General features: G+C 47.6%; 1 protein-coding gene across 1 annotated transcript in view; it reads right to left on the bottom strand.

The window, feature by feature from the left end:
* The window catches only part of ENG (endoglin), a 286,341-nt gene that overhangs the window by 213,986 nt on the left and 58,403 nt on the right, over positions 1-13,952 (bottom strand). Inside the window, exon 2 of the mRNA XM_069609121.1 lies at positions 13,299-13,462. Coding sequence (XP_069465222.1) covers positions 13,299-13,462 — 164 coding nt within the window. The remainder of the gene's footprint in view (positions 1-13,298; positions 13,463-13,952) is intronic.

Below are 13,952 nucleotides of genomic sequence, written 5' to 3'. Positions count from 1 at the left end.
TACTGATTGGTCAGAACCTGCGGTAACACCAGAATATCTAGAGATGTTTCTGAAAAGTTTCTTTTTTCCTCCAATTCAACAACAAATACTAGAAGGATTTCAGAAAAAGGTTCTTACTGAAACGGGTAAACTATCATTCAGGACGAGGAGACCAGGGAATTTTACCAGACATGAACAGGAAGCAGTGATGCAATTGTGGAACAACCCAGAGATTATCTCGAATCCTGCAGACAATGGAGGGGCCTTGGTTATTATGGACCGAGAGAAATATAGACCAGAGGTTGAGAGGCAGCTTCCTGACCAGGAAACGCATATGGAAGTATTATCAAAACGCTGCTGGGCGAGGCAGAGCAAAATGAATGGATTAGTCAAAAAACGAAATCTTTTCTTACCAAGTCACATCCATTGATATCAGTGCTTTATATTTTACCAAAGATTCTTAAGAATTTGAATGATCCTCCCGCAAGATCAATCATAGCTGCTACAGGCCGCTTATTGCAACGATGGGCACATTATGTTGACAAAGTCATTCAACCGTTGATTCAATCAGCAAGAACATATAAAACACACAACTGATTTTTTGTTAAAAATCAAAGAGATTGAATTTGATGGGGAACACAATAAACTCTTTACAATGGATGTCTGTAGTCTGTACCTGAACATAACACACATGGCTGGTCTAGAAGCAATGGAGTGGCTCCTTTTATCTACAGAAAACTGCACAGCAAATTAAATATCGGTGTTAGGTCTATTGAAATTAGTTCTGTCAAATAATGTTTTCAGATTTGAAAACAATCAAATGTTAGAAACATCAATGGGTGCAGCAATGGCCCCAGTTATGCTAACACATACATGGCCTACCTTTAAGAGGAGTTTCTTTAGGGCGATAGTAGATGTAAGAATCATTTGAGATGCTTATACTGGCTTAATGATGATAGTTTCGGCATTTGGAGAGGCACACTTGATGACTTGAAACAATTCCTTGAGTTTATGAATCAGTTGGCACCAAGAATCCAATTTACAGCTCAGTACAGTACAAATACAATTCAGTTTCTGGCTGTGAAAGCCGGTAAATTAGAAACTACGATTTACAACAAATCAACATACAGGAATAGCTTTTTGTTGGCTTTTCATCCCATACAATCAATTTCTACAGTATAAGAGGAAAGGGAGGATAGCTCAGCGGCAACGTGCTCGCCTTGGAAGCAAGACAACGCGGAGCAACACGGGTTCAATCCCCGGGTCCGCGCTTAGAAACCTCTGGGTATTAAGCGCGTTATAAATAATCACTCATATCATATCATAAGAGGATCATATTGGAAGACCATGAATTTGTTACAAAATCAGCAGCATTACCAATACAATTCTTAGAAAGAGGTTACGCTACAGAAACTACATCAGCAGCTAAAGTGAAAACAAGATCAGTGACAAGAGATGTGCCCTTGAATCCTGTGCAGACATTGCACGACCTGTTCACAAGAGAGCCGGAAGAGCAGGAGGATCATCACAAGAAACAGAGGCGCCTTCCTTTGCACATAGGAAGAGCGAGTCAGTTAGAGACTAGCTCATTGCGCCTGAATACAGTGAAGACAAACCACATGGAACACATTTTAAAGGAATATTGACATGCAATAATTGCCAGCATTGTCACAATGTGATCATATTAGTCACCCTTACACTGGTAAAAAGATTGAATTACGGCATACAAGCACATGTGATTCTTCTAATGTCATTTACGGTATCAGATGCCCTCCTGGCATGTTTCATGTGGTACTCACTACAAGAAAGGTTAAATGGAGGTGGACGGAACATACGTCTAATGCTCATACATGTCAATGGCATTCGCCAGTGGCGCCACACTTTGAGACAGCACATCACACGATAGCACAGATGCAATTTGTCACCCTAAACAAGGGAGATGTCCAAGCGCGGTGGCGATTTGAACACCTTGCTTCGACAGAAAGAAATATTCTGGATAGAGCGCCTTGAGGTATGAATCTTGAATTTGATTTGACTTGTTTCTTGTGAAGGATATTTACTCATGTAATTTAACTAGTAAACATTACCATGCTGTGGCCCCCACTTTTCTCTGACATCCCATAAAGGGAATATGGGTAAAATAGGTTAAAATATTTGCATGTACTTTCATTGCTATGAATGTTTTACCTTACATGATATCGTAAGTAAATAGACATCAGCAACACATGGGGATTCTAGTACACATAAAGTAAAAGGCTACTAATGTTTAAGGGTTGTTCGTAAATCATATTGGATACAACCTGAAACGTTATCTTAAACCAATCCAAGATGGCGGACAGCGATATCATGAGTTCATTATCATGGAACTACAGGGAGAGGAGTCTTGATGAATGAGTGAGTTCAGTAACTAGTAGGTAGGGCTGTGGGTGGCAGTATACTTTATTTGGAAATCGTGCCCCTGGACTGAGGTCATTATTGGAATTCCATATGGGAGATATGGTGCGAATAATCCCGGCATTTGGGTGTTATCTGGGATTATTCTGGTGTTGTCTCATTGTAAGATGGCCGCGGATGCTACATTGGTAGCATACTGAATCCTGTGGGTGTTTGATTAGCGGGATGGGACTTCAAAGCGGCAGTCACGTGACGACTCTCATTCAGTGCGCAAGGGTGATGCAGGATGGAAGTCTGTCCTTGCACATGTATGTTCACATTATATTTTAGTGGATCGAGAGATCTACATGTATGTTCACATAATATTTTAGTGGGTCGATAATTAGATGATAGACAGTCAGAAGTCACATCTGGAAATGGTGGCGTCTTGCTTTTCAGACTTGGCTATTGGAAGGGCTCAGAAAGGAGAAAGGTTAGTTGTTGGCATGGGTGTCCCGACGACAGACATTTTGATTATATAAGATGATATCGTTTTTTGGTGGTTAGTTCCTGAGTTGAAGAACAGACAGGTTAGTGCTTAGACCACCAGAGGCTCTGCGCAGAATGGAGTATGGATTTGTAATTTGATTACAATCTCTTTCTATTTTTATTAGATAATTGAAAAAGATAACAATCCCACCTGATGAAGGGGCTGAGGGTCCTGAAACGTCTGGTGGATATGAGAGTATGTATGTTGATGTTCTATTGCTCCGATGTAATAATACATGGTTTTCTCAGTTAATTCATGCATACTGTTTCTTGATACAGTTTGTTGTATAAAACTGCTGGAATATTTTGAAATTAAAATTATGCTTTCTTCCTTTTAATTTGGATTGTGAGAGTATTTTGTTTGAAGGAAAGATGTATTGAGCATTTTTAACAAAAGTACAATGTTGCGATGTAATGTACTATTCATGATAATATTTCTATTATTATGACTACGAATAAATCTCTTTATTAAAAACAGAAAGATAACCTCCCAGAGGTGCTGCCTCCCAGGGAGTGACTGGGCAGCCTATCAGGGGTGCTGATGAGCACACATCTTCCCATGCATATTTATCAAGGCCTTGGTTATAGAAATGCCTTGAAAAGAGCACACACAACATCACACATTACACGAACCATAAACTATATAAACTGCCCTAGAAACAGGATGAGATCAAGAGTGCGGCTGGAGCTGTTCTCATCACCCCATTCCCATGTGCTCAGGAATACAGGCCCCTCCTTGCGGTGCCTAGTGGCTCCCAATGTCATGCTCTGTGAACACACAGCAGCAACACGTTAAGATGCGGCGGGGGCAGTGGGGAGGGGTGGGGGGGCGCTCTGCTGCACTGAGCTCTCAGAGGGTGTCTGCAGGACGCGGGGCAAAATCCTTCACGACAGGAAAGTGCAGCTTCTTCTCTCCGCCATCTTCCTCTCTCCACTGTCTTCTTCTCGCTGCCATCTTCCTTTCTTCTCTATCTTCTTCTCTCCATCATTTCCTTCTCTCCATCATCTTCCTCTCCCCTGAATACTCCCTCTCCTCGACCTACTTCTCGCTGCCATCTTCCTCTCTCATCCATCTGCCCCTCTCTACTGTCTTCTTCTTCTCCATCATTTTCCTCTCTTCGCTGTCTTCTTCTCTCTCCTCCATCTTCCTCTTTCCACCGTCTTCTTCTCTCTGTCATCTTCCTCTCTCATCCATCTGCCCCTCTCCACTGTCTTCTTCTCTCCTCCATCTTCCTCTTTCCACCGTCTTTCTCTCTCCACTGTCCTCTTCTCTGCTCCATCTTCTTCTCCATCATTTTCCTCTCTTCGCTGTCTTCTTCTCTCTCCTCCATCTTCCTCTTTCCACCGTCTTCTTCTCTCTGTCATCTTCCTCTCTCATCCATCTGCCCCTCTCCACTGTCTTCTTCTCTCCCCTCCATCTTCCTCTTTCCACCGTCTTTCTCTCTCCACTGTCCTCTTCTCTGCTCTATCTTATTCTCCATCATTTTCCTCTCTTCGCTGTCTTCTTCTCTCTCCTCCATCTTCCTCTTTCCACCGTCTTCTTCTCTCTGTCATCTTCCTCTCTCATCCATCTGCCCCTCTCCACTGTCTTCTTCTCTCCCCTCCATCTTCCTCTTTCCACCGTCTTTCTCTCTCCACTGTCCTCTTCTCTGCTCCATCTTCTTCTCCATCATTTTCCTCTCTTCGCTGTCTTCTTCTCTCCCCTCCATCTTCCTCTCTCCAGCGTCTTCTTCTCTCTGTCATCTTCCTCTCTCATCCATCTGCCCCTCTCCACTGTCTTCTTCTCTCCCCTCCATCTTCCTCTTTCCACCGTCTTTCTCTCTCCATTGTCCTCTTCTCTGCTCCATCTTCTTCTCCATCATTTTCCTCTCTTCGCTGTCTTCTTCTCTCTCCTCCATCTTCCTCTTTCCACCGTCTTCTTCTCTCTGTCATCTTCCTCTCTCATCCATCTGCCCCTCTCCACTGTCTTCTTCTCTCTCCTCCATCTTCCTCTTTCCACCGTCTACTTCTCTCTCCACTGTCCTCTTCCCTGCTCCATCTTCTTCTCCATCATTTTCCTCTCTCCGCTGTCTTCTTCTCTCCCCTCCATCTTCCTCTCTCCAGCGTCTTCTTCTCTCTGCCATCTTCCTTTCTCCTCCACCTTCCTCTTCTCCATCATTTTCCTCTCTCCAACATCCTCACTCCTTCCACTACATTTCTCCTTCCGCCATCTTCTTCCTTGCGCCATCTCCAGTTGTTGGCCATTTCTTGCTCCCATCATATCGAGCAGTCTTCCTCCCAGTCGTTAAAGAACCTTACCAAGCATGGAAAGAATAAGATTGGGCGTTTTGCGTTTCTTCTGCTCTCCACCATTATTTTGGTTTTGGGGTATTGCTGCGGGGGGACTTAGAAGAGATGATAGCATGATGCCTTGTGTCCATATGACTACATCCCTGTGGAAAAACTCCTCCTAGTATTTGTTGCACGCTGTTAAGGTGGGTTTTCAGAATCGAACCTGTGGACAGGTTTTGAGAGGCCTCCCTATTCTGGTGAACAGAGAAAGATGCTGATGTCGAACCACACTCTATCTGGGTAGCGCGGCTGAACAGCAAGGCTTAGACTTGGGAGGGCGTGGAAGTGGTGAAGTGTTCAGCTAAGCACACACACAGACCTCTTAATAACACAAGTTAGGAAGAGTGTGTACGAATACAGTTATTTATTTAGGCCGCTTAGCAGTTAAAAACCGCAGTTAAGTAACACAATAAACATACACTGTTGTTACATGCTCATTGACTTTTGGGGTGCTTTGGCTGCAGAGCAGGGACAGTTTACTTTTAAAGACAGCTAGAGCAGCTTTAGAGCACTGCAGTGTAGCAAAGTAAGCGAGGAAGGCGCAAGCTAAGCAAGAACCGGATTTAGAGATGCGAGCTGTTAGGGGAAAGGAGAGAAAACATGACCCACAGCCATCTAGTCATAAGACTCCACGCCTTAAACGCCCTTGCCTAGCTAGAAAAGATGGGGCCTAGTGCCCTTACAGCAGGGGGCTGCACCATTTAGCTCTCCAGATGTTTTGGACGTCAACTCCATCAGCCCCAGCCAGCATGCAAGACGCTGAAGCATCATGGGAATTGTAGTGCGACACATCTGGCGAGCCAAAGGTGCCAGAATCCTACCTTAGGGTCACACGTCCCAATACAACCCTTTGCAGGTGGTTCGGAGTCTGTAAAGTAGACGGAACAAGTGTCTGCAAAGCCAACAGGCCGCTTGTGTTTTGGAATTGAAATAATGGTTGCTAGAATGTCATAGTTACGCCAACGTCGTGAACTGCATTTTACAGACTGAATGCAGGATGCCAGAGGCACCTTCTCTGTTTATATTTTTACTAAAAGATGAAATGCAGAGAGACTTGCGGCAAAGACTTGCTCCCAGAGGCTGTTAAAGAAGAAGGCATTTAGAGGAACTTGTAAATGCAGGGTTCTGTTTTAGCTAATATTGTTGTACACATGAATTTCTTTTTATAATAATGGAAAGTGAATCTGAGCTTTTGCACTTGCATTTTATGTAATTTTGCTATTTTGAAAATGTATATATTTTTGTAATTTTGTACAAAATAATTTTGTATTTTTAGCGTTTATCCGATAATTCTGTACAACTGTTTTTACTGGATTACTGCCCCAGCTTCTTTATAGACCTTTATTATGCTGGATTACTGCCCCTGCCTCCTTATAGACCTTCATTATACTGGAATACTGCCTCGCCTCCTTCTGGACCTTCCTTATGCTGGATTACTGCCCCTGCCTCTGTAAAGACCTTCATTATGCTGGATTACTGCCCCTGCCTCCTTCTGGACCTTCATTATGCTGGATTACTGCCCCGCCTCCTTCTGGACCTTCATTATGCTGGATTACTGCCCCGCCTCCTTCTGGACCTTCATTATGCTGGATTACTGCCCGCCTCCTTCTGGACCTTCATTATGCTGGATTACTGCCCCGCCTCCTTCTGGACCTTCATTATGCTGCATTACTGCCCTGCCTCCTTATGGACCTTCATTATGCTGGATTACTGCCCCGCCTCCTTATGGACCTTCATTATGCTGGATTATTGCCCCGCCTCCTTCTGGACCTTCCTTATGATGGATTACTGCCCTGCCTCTTTATGGACCGTCATTAGGCAGGATTACTGCCCCGCCTCCTTCTGGACCTTCATTATGCTGGATTACTGCCCCGCCTCCTTCTGGACCTTCCTTATGATGGATTACTGCCCTGCCTCTTTATGGACCGTCATTAGGCAGGATTACTGCCCCGCCTCCTTCTGGACCTTCATTATGCTGGATTATTGCCCCGCCTCCTATGGACCTTCATTATGCTGGATTACTGCTCCACCTCCTTCTGGACCTTCATTATGCTGGATTACTGCCCCGCCTCCTTCTGGACCTTCATTATGCTGGATTACTGCCCCTGCCTCCTTATGGCCCTTCACTATGCTGGATTACTGCCCCGCCTCTTTATGGAGCCTTCATTGTTCTGGATTACTGCCCCGTCTCCTTATGGAGCCTTCATTGTTCTGGATTACTGCCCCGCCTCCTTATGGACCTTCATTATGCTGGATTACTGCCCCCGCCTCTTTATGGACCTTCATTAGGTTGGATTACTGCTCCGCCTCCTTCTGGACCTTCATTATGCTGGATTACTGCCCCCTGCTTCCTTATGGACCGTCATTAGGCAGGATAACTGCCCCGTCTCTTTATGGACCATTATTATGCTGGATTACTGCCACGCCTCCTTATGGACCTTCAGTATGATGGATTACTGCCCCCCAGCCTCCTTTTGGACCATCATTATACTGGATTACTGGCCCTGCCACTTTATGGACCTTCATTATGCTGGATTACTGCCCCAGCCTCCTTATTGGGACTTCATAAGGCTGGATTACTGCCCCTACCTCTTTATGGACCTTCATTATGCTGGATTACTGCCAAGCCTCTTTATTGACCTTCATTATGCTGGATTACTGCCCAAGCCTCCTTATTTGGACTTCATACGGCTGGATTACTGCCCCTACCTCTTTATGGACCTTCATTGGGCTGGGTTACTGCCTCCACCTCCTTCTGGACCTTTATTATGCTGGATTACTGCCCCCGCCTCCTTATGGACTTTCCTTATGATGGATTACTGCCCCACCTCCTTATGGGCCTTCAATTTGCAGGATTACTGCCCCTGCCGCCTTTTGGTCCTTCACTATGCTGGATTACTGCCCCTGCCTCCTACTGGACCTTCATTGTTCTGGATTACTGCCCCAGCCTCCTTATGGCTCTTCACTATGCTGGATTACTGCCCCGCCTCCTTATGGCCCTTCAATATGCTGGATTACTGCCCCTGCCTCCTTATGGACCTTCATTATGCTTGATTACTGACCCCACCTCCTTATGGCCCTTCATTATTCTGGATCACTGCCCACCTCCTTATGGGCCTTCATTATGATGGATTATTGCCCCCGCCTCCTTATGGCCCTTCACTATGCTGGATTACTGCCCTGCCTCTTTATGGAGCCTTCATTGTTCTGGATTACTGCCCCGTCTCCTTATGGAGACTTCATTGTTCTGGATTACTGCCCCGCCTCCTTATGGACCTTCATTATGCTGGATTATTGCCCCTGCCTCCTTATGGCCCTTCACTATGCTGTATTACTGCCCCGCCTCTTTATGGAGCCTTCATTGTTCTGGATTACTGCCCGTCTCCTTATGGAGCCTTCATTGTTCTGGATTACTGTCCCGTCTCTTTATGGAGCCTTCATTGTTCTGGATTACTGCCCCACCTCCTTATGGACCTTCATTATGCTGGATTATTGCCCCTGCCTCCTTATGGCCCTTCACTATGCTGGATTACTGCCCCGCCTCTTTATGGAGCCTTCATTGTTATGGATTACTGCCCCGTCTCCTTATGGAGCCTTCATTGTTCTGGATTACTGCCCCGCCTCCTTATGGACCTTCATTATGCTGGATTATTGCCCCTGCCTCCTTATGGCCCTTCACTATGCTGGATTACTGCCCCGCCTCTTTATGGAGCCTTCATTGTTCTGGATTACTGCCCCGTCTCCTTATGGAGCCTTCATTGTTCTGGATTACTGCCCTGCCTCCTTATGGACCTTCATTATGCTGGATTACTGCCCCCGCCTCTTTATGGCCCTTCATTATGATGGATTACTGCCCCGCCTCCTTCTGGGCCTTCATTATGCTGGATTACTGCCCCGGCCTCTTTATGGCCCTTCATTATGATGGATTACTGCCCCTGCCTCCTTATGGGCCTTCATTATGCTGCATTGCTGCCCTGCCTCTTTATGGCCCTTCATTATGATGGATTACTGCCCACCTCCTTATGGGCCTTCATTATGCTGGATTATTGCCCACGCCTCCTTATGGCCCTTCACTATGCTGGATTACTGCCCCGTCTCCTTATGGAGCCTTCATTGTTCTGGATTACTGCCCGCCTCCTTATGGACCTTCATTATGCTGGATTATTGCCCCTGCCTCTTTATGGCCCTTCACTATGCTGGATTACTGCCCCGCCTCTTTATGGAGCCTTCATTGTTCTGGATTACTGCCCCGCCTCCTTATGGACCTTCATTATGCTGGATTATTGCCCCTGCCTCCTTATGGACCTTCATTATGCTGGATTACTGCCCCGCCTCTTTATGGAGCCTTCATTGTTCTGGATTACTGCCCGTCTCCTTATGGAGCCTTCATTGTTCTGGATTACTGTCCCGTCTCTTTATGGAGCCTTCATTGTTCTGGATTACTGCCCCACCTCCTTATGGACCTTCATTATGCTGGATTATTGCCCCTGCCTCCTTATGGCCCTTCACTATGCTGGATTACTGCCCCGCCTCTTTATGGAGCCTTCATTGTTATGGATTACTGCCCCGTCTCCTTATGGAGCCTTCATTGTTCTGGATTACTGCCCCGCCTCCTTATGGACCTTCATTATGCTGGATTATTGCCCCTGCCTCCTTATGGCCCTTCACTATGCTGGATTACTGCCCCGCCTCTTTATGGAGCCTTCATTGTTCTGGATTACTGCCCCGTCTCCTTATGGAGCCTTCATTGTTCTGGATTACTGCCCTGCCTCCTTATGGACCTTCATTATGCTGGATTACTGCCCCCGCCTCTTTATGGCCCTTCATTATGATGGATTACTGCCCCGCCTCCTTCTGGGCCTTCATTATGCTGGATTACTGCCCCGGCCTCTTTATGGCCCTTCATTATGATGGATTACTGCCCCTGCCTCCTTATGGGCCTTCATTATGCTGCATTAATGCCCTGCCTCTTTATGGCCCTTCATTATGATGGATTACTGCCCACCTCCTTATGGGCCTTCATTATGCTGGATTATTGCCCCTGCCTCCTTATGGCCCTTCACTATGCTGGATTACTGCCCCGTCTCCTTATGGAGCCTTCATTGTTCTGGATTACTGCCCGCCTCCTTATGGACCTTCATTATGCTGGATTATTGCCCCTGCCTCTTTATGGCCCTTCACTATGCTGGATTACTGCCCCGCCTCTTTATGGAGCCTTCATTGTTCTGGATTACTGCCCCGCCTCCTTATGGACCTTCATTATGCTGGATTATTGCCCCTGCCTCCTTATGGACCTTCATTATGCTGGATTACTGCCCCGCCTCCTTATGGACCTTCATTATGCTGGATTACTGTCCCCGCCTCCTTATGGAGCTGCCTCTGGATTCCTTTAGCCTCCTTGCATGATGCTGCCCTTTGTCACCCGCTTCCTCATCATCCTGCCCCAGGCCTCCGTGCAGGACCACCCTCTCTTTGCGTGGGGGTGGTGAGGGGGGAGAATACTATGCCACCTGATCTTTACTCCCGAAATGATGCATTGGTGCACGTGCAGTATTGCTCAGTATAATCAGGAGGGCAGAGACTGCCAGAGAGCAAAAGCACACTCTTTTACATGCATGTGAGCAACAGGCCAATGTCTTCTCTGATCCTCACAGGAAACGGCAGCAGTTGGTCATACTTTGCACAGTTGCAAAAATGCATTGAAAGAATGCGCTTTTTGCACTAAGGCAGTGTTTTACGCTGGTGCTAATACTGTACTTGCACTGGCGAAAAGTGTCTTCAATCAGGTCCCTCGTGTGCAAGAAGCTGAGAGGGGAATAGCCGGGTGGGCAGGTGGTTGCGGGCTAGGGAGCGGGGTTAGGAGTGCTGGTAGCAGCTGTTATAGAGGCCTGGCATGGGGTCTTTCAATAGGTCCCTTCTCAGTTTCTTTCTAGAATCTTCTGCTTTGCCATGTCACCGGATGCCCACTGTGCCATGCTGCCATGTCCATGGCGAAAGCTCATGTGGGAAGTCTACTTGGCTCAGCGATGCGGGTGTGAGATGCCAGCCAGACCCCCTGCCAGGCTCAGCTCAGGTGGGTAAGCAATGCCCAAGTACCTTCCTTTGCTGGGTTATGGTGAAAACTATGCCCCCCCGCCCGCTGAGCTGGGCAAGGCCAGGGAGACCCATGGCTTCTCGGCATGCACCCCCACCTCCCCCGAACCACCCTGCTGGCCAGGGATATCCTCGGCACCTTTGCTGGACTGTGACCAGTGACCCTCAGGGGCCTCGTGCTCACTGTGGCAGAAGACCCTGGGTGTCGAGACGGAGCCAAGTAGCCCCACCCAAAGCTCCTCCCCCGTGCTGCCTACATGCTAGGAGCTAGAGATTGAGACACGTGCAGTGCCCGTGTAAATGCCTGTAGCGCAAAGAATCATGGAAGGAAGGTTCCCATTGAGGAAGCCATCAATGCAGTCACGACCATATGACGGCCATTTGAATGAAATCCCAGAGGAAGTGTGAAAACTGAGCAAAAGAGAAGATCAGTGACGTCATGAAACACAGAGCCGACCCAGCCAGAACAGAGGCTGAAGAACGTAAACACTCTATGAAGATCTCAGGAGGAGGTGGCAAAGATGAGCACCATTTCGGGCTCGAGATGAAGATGCTACAGAAACGATGAAGAAGATACCAAGTCATTTTATAATTGTACAGATGCAGTAACGCAAGCAGACAAAGTATTCTTAAAGGCTGGCTATACGTAGTGAATAGATTGCGGCGATGCGCCAACGTATATGCATAGGAACGTATGGACTATGGATGACCACAAAGGCACGTTAGCAGAGTCTGGGCCAAGTGAATAGAAAGGCTTTTTCAGTGGGGCACAGTTGGAAAACAGCTAAATCACGGAGGTGAATTCAAGAAAGGCTTGGCTGGCCCAGCACCTAGAAGTCAAGGCCACAGTGAGCTTGGATGTCCATGCAGTAGCTACAAAACGTGTGAAAAGAACAAACTCCTGTTTGAGGAGAGGAGTAAGAACATTGAAGTCGTCAGAAGTTCATCATTTATTAGTATTTCAAATACAGAAAAGTTCTGAAACATGGTCTCTAGTCACATGGTCGGATGAAAATAGATACTGGGTTAAGCTACATCGAAACCAAGAGACCAAGTGTGCCTCTACTCCCTTTTATTCCCAGTCACAGAGAACATCCACAAGGCCAATGTTCAAAGACTACTTGACTGGCAGATGGCAAGAGTGATGATAGATGTCAGGCTAATTAGGGGCAAAGCTCTGGTCAAGAGCAGCTCACCAGCTGGGTGCCAGCCTGCATGCTGCTAGCGTGTGTGGCATAGTACAGAGGGGTACGAGAGTGCCAGCCAATTATAGAGGGCCACGTAATAGAGAGCCCTATAGTTTGTATAACCAAACGGACGTTGTGTATTTGTTGACAATCCTAGTGACTTGCACTAGAGGAGGGCTTAGTTGCCCACCTGATGTTAGAGACCCAATCATTTTCCCTGTCAAGTATGGAACGTATACCTAGATGCTCCCTCTAAGCCGTCACTTTCCCAAGTAGGTATTTCTAGTTTCCACGTAGATTGACGTCAGTGAAGATGAGTTTTTACTATATAAGCTGCATGTTTTATGAAACTAGCTGAGTGAGAACATCGAGCGCACATCCGTTGATGTTCATTGTACTCCCTGTTTTAGACAATTGCAAATAAAACAGACGCATTTTGCCAACTTCCAGAGTCAGTCTGATTATTGATGTTTGAGTATATTCTGCACCCCATCCATCTCAAAGTATTGCTGCCTCGTCTTAAAGGGCCTTGCGTTGGGGACACGGGTTCACCGGAGTGTACCCCTCCCCCTGGCCCCCACTGATGGTGGGTGGGCAAAGTCACCTTCTGCTGGACTATGACTTGGACCCTCCCTTGTAGAACCTGAGTCTCACTCCGACCATCTGCTGGGCTGTAATCGGGGAGCCTCACTCACTGCCTCCCAGCACTGGGCTCTGGTGAGGGAGCATCCCTGGACCCCTGCTGGGCTGTGCTTTGGAGGGTTCGGGGGGCGCCTGATCACTTACCAGCTCTTGGGTCTGCCTCACGTTCAGCACGTGCACCTCCTTGGTGCTGCCTTCTTTCACGCGGCTCACGCACCCCCTCAGCGTATCACTGTGCGTGTAGATCACATCCATGTGGGGGGCTTTCCCAATGGGCTTCAGGTCACATCTGTGGGCCCCCAAAGGACCTGCAATGGAGAGACAGAGAGACACAGGGGGGTCAGTGGGTCCGGGGGGACAGTAGAGTGCACAGGAGATGATCACAGAGACCGCCCACCCAAAGCAAAGAGAGGACTCCCCATCCATTGGGCCAAGCCCCTCACACTCTGCTCGCCCCCCCACCCCCCCAGCTCTCGCGCCTGGCAGGACCACGACCTGCCACCGCGTGAGTGAGTGGCCTTGCTTGATATGGCTGACTGCCACCTGCTGGTGCACCCCTCATGCCCCCGCCATGAGGGCCAGGCTTCCTCGCCTGTCCCATCTGTGACCGGTACCCCTGTGCCCCCCATCCTCCTCCTCACCACCCTTCCACACATCACCCACTGGAAACATCGCCAATCCCACTCGGCCCAACCCATCCCTTTCATGGGGCTCAGGTCATCATTTTGGTTTTCAGCTTTTTTCTACCTAATGGTCGTCACTGCTCCCTACACTTCCTCAAAGCCCTTTTCACACCAG

The sequence above is a fragment of the Ambystoma mexicanum genome, chromosome 8 (assembly GCF_040938575.1).
Source record: "Ambystoma mexicanum isolate Mex_15411 chromosome 8, UKY_AmexF1_1, whole genome shotgun sequence".
NCBI lineage: Eukaryota > Metazoa > Chordata > Amphibia > Caudata > Ambystomatidae > Ambystoma > Ambystoma mexicanum.
Note: the sequence above shows the minus strand (reverse complement) of the source record. Positions and strands in the feature narration are given on the sequence as shown.